The sequence below is a fragment of the Centruroides sculpturatus genome, unplaced genomic scaffold (assembly GCF_000671375.1).
Source record: "Centruroides sculpturatus isolate CEXI.00-Female unplaced genomic scaffold, Cexi_2.0 scaffold1069, whole genome shotgun sequence".
Classification (NCBI taxonomy): domain Eukaryota; kingdom Metazoa; phylum Arthropoda; class Arachnida; order Scorpiones; family Buthidae; genus Centruroides; species Centruroides sculpturatus.
The window spans coordinates 178,017-196,366 of record NW_019385224.1 but is presented as its reverse complement, the minus strand read 5'-3'; the positions used below and the strand labels follow the sequence as shown (position 1 = coordinate 196,366).

At 30.4% G+C, this 18,350-nt stretch overlaps 1 protein-coding gene across 1 annotated transcript in view; it reads left to right on the top strand.

The window, feature by feature from the left end:
• Positions 1 to 1,205: 1,205 nt before the first annotated feature.
• The window catches only part of LOC111636386 (UBA-like domain-containing protein 1), a 23,086-nt gene continuing 5,941 nt past the window's right edge, over positions 1,206 to 18,350 (top strand). Inside the window, exons 1-2 of the mRNA XM_023381626.1 lie at positions 1,206 to 1,412; positions 1,508 to 1,576. Coding sequence (XP_023237394.1) covers positions 1,299 to 1,412; positions 1,508 to 1,576 — 183 coding nt within the window. The 5' untranslated portion in view covers positions 1,206 to 1,298. The remainder of the gene's footprint in view (positions 1,413 to 1,507; positions 1,577 to 18,350) is intronic.

The following is an 18,350-nucleotide window of genomic DNA, read 5'->3' as shown; positions in this document are numbered from 1 at the left end:
ACATAAGGGCCTATCCAACATATTTACCTGATTCTCTGATTTAACACCAATGGATTATTTTCTGAGAAATCATCTTAAAAATAACATGTATGAAAATAGTAATGAAATCGCTACTGTAAAAGCATTGAAGAAACGTATTGTAATATGTTCAAACAATCCATGTCAAGTTCTCCACGACGCTACACATAAAACGTGTTCAACAGATTTTACCACAGACACATGGAGGGCACTTCGAATAATTTTGTAAATAAAAACATTTTCACGCACAGTGTTGATTTACTATTAAACGATACAAATATCTGCATAACTCGATAGGCATAATGAATTTCAAAAATTTTTGCTTCGTTTTGCCCAGGATCTCATGCTTTTCCCGACGATATATATACACACTAGCACAGTGTGCCATTTTAAATGAAAAAAGTTGATAACGTTGGCACGTGTGCTGAATTGGGTAGAAGGGAATACAATTGCGTATTAGTGCGTTTGTTTGTTTAGTTAAGTTACAGCAACGCAACACTTGGGCGATCTAGCTTAGGGGAAAAATGTCTTCCGGGAGGTCTTTTTAAGGGTAACTGGCTCCTCTATTCAATTACAGTCGTAGTGAAAACCCGAAGAAACTCCACATGGCCAGCCAGTCTTGGTGAGGCGCGAACCCACGACCGAACTCTCAAGTGTTCAGGGCACGGAATCGCTTGACCACTGTGAGTCGAATTGCGTATCAGAAGCATAAAGTGGATGTATGACAAATCACATCAGTTTCCCTTCTTTACGTGGCATGATTTCGGAGAAAAAGGGTTAGGCCACGTTACCTGAACCACCCGATATACGCTATATATATATATATATATATAGTATATAACACGAAATTATTCTAAAAATAAATCTATACGCGAAAGGGATCTTCTATTAAAAATAATATTGTAATTCACGGAGAATTTATATTTTCAATATTCTAATATTTCTGACGATAATTTTTTGAGTATAATTAGGCATATTTTTTTCATTCGCGAGATAAAAAAAAAACATCGAATTAGGTTCGATTAGACACAAAATTAATAATAAAACTTTCAAACTTTCACAGATTACTTTTCTTCGATTGTTAATAAATATAAATAATCCCCTCGAAGAAAGATAATAATTTAAACCGAAATAACCACAAAATAAATAAGCACGCAGTCACAAAACAATTTTATCGGGTAATTAGTCTTTAATGCGGGATTGATGTTGATGAGTGACGTCATCATCCGTATCGGAAGAAGGACTTTTAAGTTTGTTTATATTTTGGTTCGACAAAAACGATGGACGGAACGAATCTGAGAGAACAAGTAATGATAAACCAATTCGTACTAGTCGCAGGATGCGGTAAAGAACAGGCTAAACAGTTCCTTCAAGCGTCACACTGGCAGTTTGAGGTTTGTTATTAGTAAACAAACATGGCGTCGCTTTTGTTTTGATTCATTTTTTTAAAAATAAACTTTAATAAATTTATCTTTGTTTATCGTTGCAGACTGCGCTCAGCTTGTTCTTCCAAGAGGCCACGGTACCCAGCTGCCACCAAAGGGGTCATTTTAATCCGGTAAGTTCGCAGTTATTATCGGCCCGTAATCGATTCAACGTTATCTGGTCATGTGCCACCATAAACCACGTGACCTTTTATTGTGGGGGGGAATTACATAATGTTTCCTTGTCATTGTTTACTTGTTAAACTTGAATTTTGTTATCGGCTTAAACGTACTTATTAATGTAAATATATTATTATTATTTTTTTTTTTTTTTTTAGTCCCTGTGAAAATATAGTTGTAAAATAATGTAAAATTATTATAATTTTGTGTGTGGTTAGTGTTTAAATTTAGCTTTAATTTCTGGAATAAGTTGTAAACGAAAAAAAAATATTGGTTAAATTCGAAAACAAAGGTAGAGTCGCATTCGAATTTGCGAGTTAATCTGTTTCGGAATAACGGTTGAGGTTACTTATCGCTTATTGTAATGTGAATTGCATATCACAGTCAGAAATGGTTAAGCTAGATTCGGGGTGCGACTATGCAGACGCCAGCGAGCAAGAAGAGGTGATGACGTTTTGCTCTCTCTGTTTCTCGCTCTCGCCTGTGTGGTTGCAATAAACGAGAGCGAGAAACAGCGTGAAACATTGTCACCTTGCCTGCTCGCATCTATGTAGTCGCACCCTTGCGTTGGCATACTGTTGTGAAGTAGGTACAATCTTCCAATTTGTCCTCTTTCGGTGATCCGAACAATCGCCGGAAGTGGACCGGTTCGTCAAATTGAAAACGTATCGATTTTTACCAAATTTTGGTTTGTTTGATCAATTGACTTTTCAAAACTAGCATTCGGAACTTTTTTGACCAGTCGTGTTCTAACTCTGTTTCTGTTGTATGGTATGATGCAAATAGCGTTTCACTTTGATTAGTGTCTGTTTTGTTTATTCATTTGTTTGTAGTAGTTCATAGTGTGAATGTAGCTCTAGACAGTAATTTCCAAACTTTTTCAAGCCACTGTTCCCTTGGTTCTGTAAACTTATATCGAATGGCCCTAACCCATTTTCACTTCTGTGAGAAAGTCTTGGAAATATTCGTAGAAAACTTTTCTATAAACCTCACACTTTGTCCTTTTTGTACATTTTTCTCGAGGTATGGAAACCATTAAATGCAATGTTTCTTCATATCTGTTTTAACGGAAGAAAGGAAAAGGTTGTCGGTGACCCCAACCAGTAATCATCTATGGTTACTGTTTGATATCCTGCCTCTAGCACCCCCTGCCATTCACTAGCTTCTTTTCACTCCTTAGTTTTACTAGCTTATTTTCACTAGCTACTTCACTAGCTTCTTTTCACTTTACTACTCACTAGCTTCTTTTCACTTCCTAGACTCACTGGGGCAAGGGGATAGTGATTAAATCTCCCATTTTGGGAAACACTGCCCTAGACTAATAGATGAAAATGCCTTTTATTTGTTTTTTATATAGTGAATATAGGTAGTGCCCTATTTATTGCTTTTGGCTGAAAAAAAGTAGTAAAAAAGGGGGATATCTAAATGTAGGAAAGAAATTCTCTATTTTTTGTTTTGGATTTAGTGTCAGTTGCTAAACGATGTCCCTTTTATTAACCATATTTTTATTTTTTTCCTTTCAAAATACTGTATTATCATTAGTGCTTCTTGGTGATGCATTGTTTATTGACAAGAACTTAGAGAGAGCAGACAATTACCAGACTATATTGTCAGTTTATTGAAAGATGGCCTGCAACCAAAGTAGTTTTCCACTCCATTTGATTTTTACATCAGGTTCAATTGGCTCAGAGTATTTGTTGTGGCTGATAGTAGCCCAGTTTGTTTCGTTTGTTTTTATTATTTGAGTCATCAGACTTCTTGCCTGAACTTATGAAAACACAATCTTTTTTACTGAGAAACTGCTAATACTATGTACTGGCTAGCAATACTTTTTGTGCTATCTGTTAGTAAGGTATATCTGCACATTCCAGCTAAAAAACAGCCTTGAATATAAACATATTTGACATATTGAATATAGATAACAGTAAGAGATGAATGGTATATTAAAATCTTAATATAATATTCAATAAATTACTCATTGAATTTTACATTTCAATATTTTGTATTTTTATACAAAAAATTAAAAATTTAGAGATCATAATACCTTACTAGAAGTAGAAATTAAAACAAGATAGATTATTGTAATGTGAAAATATGCAAGTAACTTGAGAAATACATAGAATTTCAAATAGAAAATATATTGTATTTATTCAAAGTTAGCATACATTCTCATTTGAAATCATGAAGCCAAAAATTTATTTGTTGGCTAATGTAATGCATGCCTGTAGCAAATACAATCTCATGAAAACAGTACTAAAATAATGAGCATAAAGGGTATAAAATGACAAATAACACAAAAAAGGAGGATAAGATGATGGAGAAAACCTAGCAGATACCAAGTATAAGGGAAAGAAAAGAGATGGAGGGACTGTAGCAGCAACAGCTTATAACTGAGTGATAATTAATGTTCTTGAGTTTGCACTCAAATCTACTGTGCTATCAGTTCTAATATTCATCATAATTTTAAAAGTAAAATCTGTATATTTGATAAGCATACAATACATAAAAATTTATCTATGAAAGACAATTAAAACTGTTATCTAGAAATTTAGGAAATATAATTTTAGTATTATTATTCACTTTGTTAAGTTTCTCATGCATCCATAATGTGTCAAAAGTATATTTAATAAAAGATTTTTTTGGGTCTGTTGGTTTCCAGTTTTATGCAGTTATAAAATTCTAAACAAGAATTAAGAATTTATGCCATATATGTATTCTATGAAATCTATTTTTTACTTGTAAAATATCACTATAATTTGTGTTTCAATTTTGTTTACGTTGTTGAGATTTGAGTTTAGGAAAACATTATTTTAATTTCAAAACATAAACCCTTGTAGAAAAAATATCTGAATACTTATCTTCTTTTAATACAGTATTTATTTGTTTCAATAATCTACATATAAATTTTTCTGCAACTAAGTCAGTCAGACCACATACTTTAATATATATTATTCCTTATTTATAAAAGATTACTAACAAGTGCTAAAAATCTTAATCTTTATTACAGTCTCTACTCTTCATAAAATACTTTATATCAATCATTTGTTTACAAACTCTAAAATTTTCCATCATTTATTTCAGTTCAGTTTTATCTCCTGAACAGTCTTTACTCTCGTGTCTCGTCCCAAAGGATTAAGATTTGGGTTTTGAAATGCTGACATAGACAGCCTAATGTTTTAGATGGTCACATTTAATTCAGTTTGCTACAATGTAGACAATTTCATATGTTTCATTGTCCTGTTAATAAAATATGTACCGTCTCCAAAATAAATTATAATGTTGTAGATAACGTTTAATTATCTGTGACATCTAGACATTTCTTGGCATTTGTAGTTTAGTCTAAAACAACTAATGATCAAAGGCCAAATTATAAAAAACTGCTGCAGTCATCACACTGTCTGATTATTATAAATTTATTAATAGCCATATTTATAAATTTGGAAATTTTTTCACGGAAAATTATGTATATACATATACAGGACTATCTCTATTATGAATAATTATTAATTTATATGATTTTTATTAATTGGTAGAGTTCATTATTATAAATTTATTAATTGACTAGAAATTCAGTATACAGTGGAACCTCGGTATATGACCTTAATCTGTTCCTGATGTTTGGACTTATACCAAATTAGACATATACTGAACCAACCTTTCCCATAAGAAGTAATGTAAAAATGATTAATCCGTTCTCATGTAAAAAAATCGCTGGCTTTAAACACCTTGCTTTCCTGGCTAGTTCCTGCTTGATTTTTCATGAGATCAGCATGTATCTTTTTAGCTTTCTCGCAAATAATTGCTTCTGATACGCTGTTGCCAGCATACTGTTTTTCAGTTATCCAAAGCAAAAGCAATTTCTCAACATGATCTAATGTCTTCAATCTATGTTTAGAAATTGATTTAACCCCTTTCACAACATTAGCAAATTTAATGTCTTTATTTTTCACGATTGTTGATATTGTCATTCTCGGAATACAGTATGCAACAGTTAAATCTCAAACACACATGCCACCTTCGTATTTCTCAACAATCTCTTTTTTCAGTTTCATTGTGATTTTAGTCATTTTTTATTTTTCTGTTGCCTTTTTGCAATTCATGATTAATAAAAATAATAACATTTTACTTACAAATTAAAATAAAAAGAAATTTAACAAAGTTATAAACTGTGGCACTGCGAATGTCTAGTCTGGTCTAATACACCGATGGTTCTACTTGTTCATAGATGGCGTGTATAATTGAATTAAGTCATATACCGAACAAAGGTCATATACCGAGCAAAATTTTGTTTCGTCCAAACAGGACGTATTCTAAAGCAGACGTATACTGAGGTACCACTGTAGTTTCTNTCCCAAAAAATTATACGTGTTTTGGAAATGTTGAGTCGAATTAGTCTAGAATCGGTTAATTTTATAGAAGAAAACCTTTCGAACAGCCTTAGTCCGTAAAGTTCCCACCTATCGGGCTGCGATTGGCTCATGTATTTAATCGTTCCTACAACGTAATTTTCGGTTAGCGTGGAACGTATCTAAGCGTTATAGGGGGGTCTACTGTAACACAAAAAAGGAGGATAAGATGATGGAGAAAACCTAGCAGATACCAAGTATAAGGGAAAGAAAAGAGATGGAGGGACTGTAGCAGCAACAGCTTATAACTGAGTGATAATTAATGTTCTTGAGTTTGCACTCAAATCTACTGTGCTATCAGTTCTAATATTCATCATAATTTTAAAAGTAAAATCTGTATATTTGATAAGCATACAATACATAAAAATTTATCTATGAAAGACAATTAAAACTGTTATCTAGAAATTTAGGAAATATAATTTTAGTATTATTATTCACTTTGTTAAGTTTCTCATGCATCCATAATGTGTCAAAAGTATATTTAATAAAAGATTTTTTTGGGTCTGTTGGTTTCCAGTTTTATGCAGTTATAAAATTCTAAACAAGAATTAAGAATTTATGCCATATATGTATTCTATGAAATCTATTTTTTACTTGTAAAATATCACTATAATTTGTGTTTCAATTTTGTTTACGTTGTTGAGATTTGAGTTTAGGAAAACATTATTTTAATTTCAAAACATAAACCCTTGTAGAAAAAATATCTGAATACTTATCTTCTTTTAATACAGTATTTATTTGTTTCAATAATCTACATATAAATTTTTCTGCAACTAAGTCAGTCAGACCACATACTTTAATATATATTATTCCTTATTTATAAAAGATTACTAACAAGTGCTAAAAATCTTAATCTTTATTACAGTCTCTACTCTTCATAAAATACTTTATATCAATCATTTGTTTACAAACTCTAAAATTTTCCATCATTTATTTCAGTTCAGTTTTATCTCCTGAACAGTCTTTACTCTCGTGTCTCGTCCCAAAGGATTAAGATTTGGGTTTTGAAATGCTGACATAGACAGCCTAATGTTTTAGATGGTCACATTTAATTCAGTTTGCTACAATGTAGACAATTTCATATGTTTCATTGTCCTGTTAATAAAATATGTACCGTCTCCAAAATAAATTATAATGTTGTAGATAATGTTTAATTATCTGTGACATCTAGACATTTCTTGGCATTTGTAGTTTAGTCTAAAACAACTAATGATCAAAGGCCAAATTATAAAAAACTGCTGCAGTCATCACACTGTCTGATTATTATAAATTTATTAATAGCCATATTTATAAATTTGGAAATTTTTTCACGGAAAATTATGTATATACATATACAGGACTATCTCTATTATGATTACAGATATTATACTTTAAATAATTTTAATCGTTTAAAGTATAATATCTATTTTTATTTAATAATTAATTTTGCTTTAAAGTCTATATACAATTAAATTTTTCATACAAAAGTGTCATAATTTTTCTAAATTACAAATAAATATGTCGGTTTGCTGTTACCTAAAGATGTTTAAAAATTTATACAGATAACTAAAACCTAATTTTAGATGTGATAGCTATCAGTAGAATGATTTTAGAGACTCCTAAATGGGATCGTGTATGAGTTATTTTATATAATACTAATTATCAGTATTCTAAATTAAATATAATTTGCAATAATTAAGTAACTGCATGATCATTTGACAGTCTACATTTAACATTATTAATCAAACGACACTGCCGAATTCTTATCGGGATACAGTAAGATTAATTAATTAATTATTTAGATTTATTATAGTTGATAATTAATTAGTAAGATATTGAGCATTAATATTAATTAAAGATTTTAAAGAATTTTCTCGAATTTTAAGAGGATATAATAACCGAAATAATTTTTAATAAAATCGCGGCAAGTTATGAAGATATTAAGCAATTTGACTACAGGTATTTAATAATCAGGAATAAATAAATTTAATTTAATTTAGCGGAACTTTTTCCACAATATTCTAAATTCACAATTGGCCTGGAACAGGACTTCAATTTACAACTGCTTATTGTGCAGAAGCAGGATGTTTATCAGGTTGATTCTCTTGCGTAATATTTCCTTTGGATATTTGTTTACATTTAATGAATTTAATTGGAAAAAAATGTATATAGATATATTTATTTTTAGAATTTTTACTGATTAAAAACTGATAAAGTTATAATCGCTCGACAAATATTTCTTCATATCTGCATTTTGTAGGTTTACAGTTCGAATCCATTGTTATTAAATATCTGCTTTGGAGGAATTGTGTAATGTATCCAATGAAGTTGTGAATATAAGTTTTAATATATAGAGAAAGAATAAAAAACGAAACAGAAGTTTCCCAAACAATAAGTTAGTTAAATAAGAATCAACTTTTGATTGATTTTTAAGTTCAATTTCAAAGGTTATTGGATCCGAAATAATATAAAGCATAGTTTGTTTTTACTTCCTCTTACCGTATTTTAATCTCGATTCATAAAATAAAACTTTTTCAATCTTTTTCCTTTAGGCAAATGCAATAAAATTATCAAAATAGTACTGTTATTGATTTTGTATTAAATCTAGATCAATAATTTATTCAAGTAATCCTTTACTCAGCTTACATTTTCGACGTATATTAAAAATAGTGCTAAAAAAGCTTGAATTTATAGTTGGAATTTTTTAATTTCTCATTAAATTTTTTTTTTCTTCTGTAATTTGTGACATGGTAAAGTTGTAAAGTGGTGAATTTAATTAACGCACAAAAATTATCTGTTGAAATAATTAACCATGAGATATGAATAAAATAAAATTTGTTTCAAAGTGTTAAGATAATTATTTTAAAGCAATTAATTAGACTAAAACAGAATGTAGCTTTAAATTACTCTCAAGATGATCGACTTATTGCCATCGGGTGATATAATAAAGTAGTGTTTATGGAATAGAATAATAATTAAAAAATTAGAGGTTACACTGAAACAAGTTACATAATACAGTATTTATTTGTTTCAATAATCTACATATAAATTTTTCTGCAACTAAGTCAGTCAGACCACATACTTTAATATATATTATTCCTTATTTATAAAAGATTACTAACAAGTGCTAAAAATCTTAATCTTTATTACAGTCTCTACTCTTCATAAAATACTTTATATCAATCATTTGTTTACAAACTCTAAAATTTTCCATCATTTATTTCAGTTCAGTTTTATCTCCTGAACAGTCTTTACTCTCGTGTCTCGTCCCAAAGGATTAAGATTTGGGTTTTGAAATGCTGACATAGACAGCCTAATGTTTTAGATGGTCACATTTAATTCAGTTTGCTACAATGTAGACAATTTCATATGTTTCATTGTCCTGTTAATAAAATATGTACCGTCTCCAAAATAAATTATAATGTTGTAGATAACGTTTAATTATCTGTGACATCTAGACATTTCTTGGCATTTGTAGTTTAGTCTAAAACAACTAATGATCAAAGNCTTGTTAGCAGTAATTCTCTTTTTTTTTTTTTTTTTAATCTATTATAGGAAAAAAATAATAATTTGACTCCTGAAATCTATTTTAAATCAAAGGTATAATGTAAATGTTCAAGTTTGACAATGTGAATATAATATAATGATTTTTATATTTTAATATCTCTTGAAAGTACAGCAAATCCTGCTTTTATGGTCTAATTGGTTTCCAGAGACTATTGTTAATCAAGCCATCATATTTCCTGTAAGCTCAGTGTTGTAAATTGAGATTACATTCCTGGAAATACGGTTTGAACTATATAATACCACACAGAAGTAGTCAATAAAATATACATCATTTCATACAGTCATAAATAAAAAATTTATACTAGTTGTAAAAGCAAGAGGCCATAAAGCAGAGGTCTACTGGGTTTAAATGTTCCCGGTGATGTGACTCGCTTAGTATAAACTATATCTTAAGTAAGTAATATATTAATTCTATTAAGTAAGAATTAACTAGTAAATAACCTATAAATTCATACAGATAATGAATATATGATAAGAATAAACTGTAGAATAATTTCAATGACATTTTAATTTGATACACAAATATTTTTAGCCTGCTTCAATGGATGGGAAAGTGCAGCTATGGATTATATATTAAACAATTAACCAAAAAAATCATTATAAATTTTATTTTTTCCTCCTATGATAATTACAAAAATTTGTAGAGATTTTATTTTGTTAACCAAACAGGAGAATTTTGCTTAGTTTGTACTATCAAAATATTTATTTATGTATTTGTTATTTAAACTTGTAGATAAGATATTCATTGTTTATAGGAATTTAATAAACATTTATGTTTATGAAAATATATTTAAAATTTGATAATGAAAAATTCTAGGGCCCACCAGTAGCCAAGCGGTTCCATTTCCCGAACACTGGCAGTTCAGTTGTGGGGTCGCACCTCGCCAGGACGGGCTGGCCACCTGGAGTTTTCTGGGTTTTCTCCACATCTGTAACACGTGAATAGGGGCCAGTTTCCCTTAAAAAAGACCTCGCAGAAGGCATTCCCATAGGCAGACCTCCCAAGTGTTGCATTGCTGTAACTTAAGAAAACAAACAAACAAGGAAAGTTCTAGAATGATAGAAATGTATTGGACTCTCAACAGTATTTTTGTAGGTGTCTAGAATGTTTTGCCCACCAGTGGTCAAGTGGATAAAATCACCAAACACTGGTAGTTGGTCATAGGTTTGTGCGTTGCTAACAGGTTGGCCACGTGGAGTTTTTCAGGTTTACTTTGTGTTTGTAACATCTAATTAAAAGTTAGTTTCCATTTGAAAATCCTCCTGAGAAGCATCTCCTCACCAGATTATTCAAGCATTGAGTTGCCAGATACAAACAAATAGCCCAGACTACTTTTACATTCTTGGCTGTTAAAACTTAACACAAGTTACATTCCTGGCTGTTATAATATAATTTAATTGCATCACATTTGACCCTCGGAGTTTTTGGAATCATGATCTTTTGATACTCTGAACCCAAAAAAGTAAAATAACCTGATACCCAGATATATGTGTGTGTCGCATGATGTAATATTGCACAATGGGTTAGATTATGAAACAAAATTTGGCACGATAACTTGTATATAAGGGACATTGATACTGTTAAATGTTGGTGGTTGAAGGTCGAGAAAGTGGGGAGATGAGGAGTCATTCGTATCTTCAATGAGATCAGACTTAATGAAAATTTTAATTGTCATTGACATTTACAATATTTTTAAAAACTCTTCCCTATCCACAAAATTAAGCCATTAGCATTTTTGTTATAATTAATAATATAAACATTTTTTATAATAAAATCTTGTAACAGATGATTCCAAACAATTTTATTTTTTATAATTAATAATATTAAAAGTTATATCATTCCATAGCTAAATTTCCATCAGATTAACATTTTTAAGTATTGTTATTTTGAATACCTCTTCTCAAGAATGTGACAAAGGTCCAATTTTACAAATTTTTGTACTATTTTGTGAGTTATATTTATTGTTTTATTTCTATAAATTTATAATAAATTTGATTATTGTAGTATTATATGAAAGTAAAAATTTGATTTGTCATCTTTAGTTCTTGATTTCTGAATTAATCGTATGAATTCAGGACAAATGCAATCAGTTTGTCGAGACTAAAAATGTAAAGTTGCTATTAATACTTCAATGACGACAATTATTCAAAATATTTGATGTAAATGATTCCATTTTTAGTGACATTTGGCATTTTTCCAATCATCCAAAATTACGTAAATAGATGTAATTTTCTTCCAAATATAATTATATACTTAAAAAATTACAATTCGAAGCTACTTAATATCAGAATATATTTTGAATTGAAGAAGCTGTGAATTCCAGCTTTTGTTTCCTTTAATTTTTATGACTCTGAAGGTGTTTTCGTTTTATGGTTCACAACCAAAATTGTTTGTTATCTTGCAATACATCTGCAGGAGCCATAGATTTGTAACTGCTGTAGGACAAGATGTGCCTTAGTGAGCTTAGGAAGAATTTGTGTTGGTCGGACATGTGCCATGCAACACAAGGTACATGCATTGTGTTGAACCTTGCGTTGCATGAAAGAAATTGTAATAGGCAAGTGTAAAAGTTGGACAGTTTTCTAACATTTTAATGTACATTGCTAGATAATAATTAACAAAATTACAGTAATTTAAAATGGTAGCATTCTTTTTGGAACACCTAGAAAAGTGAAGTAACTACTACACTCTTCTAGATGCCTACAAGTAAAAATTTAGAAAGTCAATGCTTTATTTATATAAAAATGTCAATGAACTTGCAACTTCAGTTAGGTCTTCAGATGGGGCAACTAAAATAATTCTAAGTTAATTGAATAGCATTCTCCAAAAAACGACAGAAGTCATATACCTTGGTCCTCCATTCTGCTTTGACTAGCATCTATATTCTGAAAATCCTTGATATGCCACTGTTTATAATTACAGGTATTCCTTGTTTAATGTGGGATTCAATTAATATGCGAAATTTAATCGAGGCAATCCCTTTATATATGTGATAGAAGTTTTAATTAACACAGCTTTAACAGCCGACTTTACATGTAGAAACATAAGCGGTTCTGCAAGATGAAAATGTATGAAGTAGAGAAAAAATTTATTGTCGCTCCTAAATTTTTATATATGACATTCAATATTAATTAATCATTTGGCCATTGATAGAGCTTGAGCAATCCATTGCTTCATCACTCCAGAAGCTTTTTGAAAAACAAATAATTGCTGCTATTTTTTGACAATTTTTTTTTATCTGCTAATGAAATAGGTTAAAGTAAAGCTCAAAAATTCTGGCTCAGCTCTGTGAACATGAGATTTAGACAAATAGGGTGTTTCCTGGGAGATTTTATAGATTTTTAGGGATTCTGTGTTTTAAAATAGATTGTGAAACAGTAACGTAGATCTGTGGTTCTCAACCAGTAGTTCGCAGATCCCTCGGAGACTACGGAACTCTGTAAAAGTCTGCAGTCCATCATGGTGTGGGGTTTTAAGAGTCCCTGACATAAGAAACATTGAGAATCACTGATGTAGATTATATAAATAACTTACTGCAAAAATACTGCTTTACAAAGTTCACAAATAGGAATCATTTGAATACAAAGATTATAATAAAAACTTTAAATTGTTCATAACTGTTCCATGTAGATACATTATAAACAGACATCAGTTAACTTTTATAAACTTTGAATGTACAGTACTTGTGAAAATTCAATTACTCAAACTGGGTATGCGTAAATAAGCAATACATGTTGATATTGGACATTGGTTCTGTATGTAGTGCTTATTTATATACTGTATTTGTAAAAAGTCAATTAAAGGAAAGATGTCAAAATATGATTTCTGTATATATGTATAACAACAAAAATATACCAGTATATATTTGTATATAAAATTAAAAATTATAATATTAGATGCTCTCGATAACTCTTGATAAGTTTATATATTTATTTGTCATGAATTTTTAGTATTTTATATATATTATTTATTTATATTTTTTTTGCAGTTTGTTTTTGTTTTTTAAACTATCTAATTAACACCTGCCCTTAAACTTATGATGTGAAGAGTAAAGTTTGGTTCACACTGTCATATGAACACTATGAACAAATGAAACAAACGCTAACAAAATAAAATATTGACATCATACTACATGACACAAACTAAGTTATGACGTGATTGATTAAGTTATAAAAGAAAAAGGTAAACGAATACAAAGTTTTGAAAAGTTAGAAAAGCTATGTGTGTTTTAGGCACAAGATGCCCCAAAGGTAGGCATTATTCCCATGGTTCTCAGACTGCTCCTTCCAGTGAACTCCCTACAGTAAAATTAAATTATCATTGTCATTATTATTATTTACATATATTTTAAAATGTTTCTTAAAACAATATCTTTGTTTTAAAATTTTAATTGAAATGATTTTATATATACCATGTTTTCCCAATTCTGAAGCGTCATTAAATCTAAAGCCCACCTGATTTTCAAGATGTCAAAACCCAAAAATAGAGTTTTTGAATGTGGTACACATCCTATATCATTGAACATGCAGCCACAAAATGGTAATTTATTTAAATGGTAATAAATACATTTTTTGAAAAATGTTTGTGAAGGTACTGTAAACATGAACAATGTCCACATTTTTCAAATGTATTTATTTATGACTCCATTATCAGATACAGAAAATCTGCAGACCAATACAAAATCATTGTCAAAATTACTGTACAGTCAACATTTTAACGAGATTTTATGTCATTATGCAATAGCATGAAATCTACCAGATACAATAGAATTTCATTTTAATGGGTTGCTAAACATTGGATTTCTCAGAATAATGGATATTTAACAGGTCTTACCAAATCAATGTAACTTCACCTCCTTTTAGCATATTCATGACTCAGAATAATTTTTATCTAGCTCCGTCTATTGTGAACTTCATGTTTTTTCAACGTTTAGTTAATATTTGGGTGTTTCTGAGAATTTGTAGAGTTTGACGATGTACTTGTTAAGTCTCGAATATGTATAATTGAGGAATTGTACAAAGAGCTGGCCAATGTGATTGAGGAGAAGCCACCTAGTGAACATTTTGACACTGGTCCAAGTATAGTGCCAACATTTACTGAGGTCATTGAAGTCATGAAGACCTTCCTGACAAGTTTCAGCATAAACGAACAGACTGCACATGATATTGCTAATATCAAACTATGGTTGTATTCAATAGGCAGAAAAGTGGTATTAAAACTAATCAAGATGGTTGAGACTTTTAACAAATTGTAATGTCAGGTTAAGTGCTAATGAGCATATGTAATTTTTCTCTTTTTGTGCTTACAGTATATACAGTATTTGTCAGCTTTGTCATACACATGTACGGCATAATATAAGATCTTGTATCATATGTGTTTCTATAGAAGAGAGTTCTCAAGAGACTGAATAATTTCAAGTACAGATATTTCTTATACGAAGGGAGTTAAATAATGAATATTTTCCTGGGTATGTGGGAAATCCATTGTTTGTGATATGATGAATTCAGAACAATGGATGATTTTCAGCAACTCGAGAGATCCGTTAAAACGAGTTTCTACTGTATATTGAAATATTTGTATACATGTTCTACAGCAAAGTAGATCTGTTTAAATACAGCTTTATAGGAGATAAAACCATATTAAAACCAACGTAGTGGGAAGAAGTATACTATGTCTAACTGAAGTCATAATACACATGATCTGTCAAGCAGAGTGAAGAGCAAATGACACTGTCAAGGCTGCATTAGTTAGACTTTATGCCTAATTCTAATGTGCACCCCAATTTTTGAGACCAGAAAAGTCCAAAAAAGGTGCTTGTTAGAATCAAGAAAGCACAATATAGTTTTTCATTTGAATGTTAATGGGACCAACAAGTGGCTAAGTGGATAAAACCATGAATGCTGGTGGTTGGTCATCAGTTTGCACCCAACCAATGGACTGGCCAAGCAAAATTTTCCAGGTTTTCTTCACATGTTTAACACCTACATCAAATAGAGGCTAGTTTTTTTTTTTATAAATGTCCTCCTGGGAGGCACCCCCTTTGCAGATTGTCTATGTGCATTCCTTCTATCATCATCATCAATCCTAAACTTTACTGGATGTTTTTAATGACATTTGCAAACCTCACTGTGATACCCAAAGTATCTCGGGTACTCTTGTATGAAAATTTCTAGTGTTCTTCACTATCTCTATCTGAACCATTTTCATATAGTAATTTCAAAATAGTGTAAATAGTAATAGAGTAAAAATAGATTATTTGCAGATATCTTATTTTGCTTAATGCTTAAATTACTATTATCTGATTTTGAGTGTCCTAGTTTTAAAATTAGAATTTCAGATACAAGATTCTATAAACTAATAGAAAATTATTTTAGGAACTTATATATAGATTTTTACAGAAGCATAAATAAATCTGTAATGGATTAAATTGTAGATAAATATAGATACATATCTTAGTAACCGTTTACTAAAGTAAAGAACGTATTAGCAAAGTTTACTTTATTGATATTTCCAATTATCCATATACATTAAATTATCTTATCTCATTTAAAATATAAATCTTTGACGATTTTGTTCACCCACTTTGAAGCTTATTAACTCGTGTGCCTTTTGTCGAAAATTTCTGAAATTTAGCCAGATCTGTGTATTAGGGGCATTGATGCTATTAAATTTTGGTGGCTGAAGGTTGAGGGGTAGGGAGATAGAAGGGTCGTGTCATATCTTGAGTGGGGTCGGACTTAATGAAGATTTTACTCATTATTAGCCTTTACAATTCTTTCTAATTTAAATGCATTAAAGTAATATTAAAGCTACAAAAGATGTATGGATTGGCTCCCTTCAGCTTCGAAGTGGCATGTTTCAAGTTTAGCATTCATAAAATGCGTCAGAGTAATTTCAGGAGTTTGTAAAGTCTGGTTTTAACTGGATAACCCTGCATAATTCCTCAATATTTTTAATTGCCACATACAGAAATGTTATGTAAAATTGAGAATCTTTTGTCACTTGCTATTAAATTCATGTATTAATGTGTAATATTTATTTCTGTAAGTACTTTTAAAATATTTGTAGCAAACACACTTAAAAATAATCGTTTAGAATAGTGGACAGGTGACCTCCTTTATACTACTAGTTATGCCATTTAAAAATCTTCAATCAAACTTATTCAGTTATGTGAGAAATTATATTATCATATGATTACATATTTTTATTTTTAAATTGTTCAGAAAAGATTTGATTAAGCACATTTGGATGATATTATTATATATATTATAATATCTGAAGAAGAAGCAAATGCGGGTTTTTTTAAGGCTTACTTCCAAATGGCTGAGCCTACCTCTCTGGAGGGTTCAAGATCAAATCTGGACAATCACAAAGTGCTTTTTGGGGTGGTTGTCCTAGATTATGTCAGGTTCTGTCTCTCTCTCACTGCTTAGCCACCCCATTGTGGATGCCCACAATAGGCTGGCTGGGCGGTGAGAGAGAGCCTGACATGAGCCCACAATGGGCCCAAAAAAACAAAAAGGGCTTATTTCAAAATATCAAAGCTAATTCTTTATATTATTATTTATTTTCAAAAATTGAAAAATAGACTAATTAATTAAAACAATAAAAGAAAAAAAATAATAAATGAAAGTGATTTATTATCTCAGTAGATAAGAGTAAATACATTATCAAAAATAATTTTTTATAATTAGTTTTGATAATATATTTACTTTTATATACTGTGGTATTATTTTATTTTCATTTACTTATAAAAATAATTATTTACTATTTCCATTTTGTAGATATTAAAGACTTTTTCTTGTGTCTGATTTTTGACTTGGCCAATCTCACAGTAAGGACGGTCAAGCAGTCGAGGTCGGGATCGGACGTACCCGGATCAAACTACCTGTGACTGGTCAAATCTTAACGTAGCACCACCTCATAAAGCATCAATGTGTACTGACTGTACTTATGAATGGATGTAATTCTTGAATACTGTGGGTGATCGGTTAGCGAACATAATCCGTTCCAGGACTGTTTGCTATCCGAATTGTTCATTAACCAATTATCGATTTACCATAGGTTTTTATGGGAATTTGATTAATTTGTTCTGGAAACTACAAAAAATAAAAAATATATACTTACTTATTAGGTTTATTTATATGTAATAATAAAAATACATATATACACAGTCTTGCATTTTTATTAGTCATGTTTTTTCTGTTTGTAGGGGTTTAAAGAATCTGTCTAATGTCGATTGCTTTTCTCTCTTCTTCAGGATTTTTCAGAAGTAATTAATAGCATTGTAATTGTAGAGATCCCTAAGCCTATTAACCTCAACCTGGTTTGGATGCTATTCTAAGACCATTGTTCTGACATCCTCCCACTTCTTCAAAACATCTTTAATAGCAGATATCAGCATTAATTCTCCTTTTCAGAAGAAAACATATTGCTGTGTTTCTTGGTGTTCTTCATTCAAGAGTTCTTGGTGTTCTTCTGTCGTCAGATCAGTTTCAGGTTCCGTTATGAGCTCAATGTTTTTTATTTCTCAGATATGATTTTTGTTACTCCTTTAGCTGCTTGAGTCTTCTTGATTATACAGTATCTTTCTTAGATAAGATTGAACTGCTACCTACTGTAGACCTGTTCAAGCCATACCGCCCAGCAACATCAGACATCTTCTGCCCACTCTCTACCTTTGCTATTATAATCTCTATAACACGGTAGATATGTTCTGTTCTTTATGAAATTCATGTTTTACGAGTCCTTAAATACATGAGCCAATCACAGCCC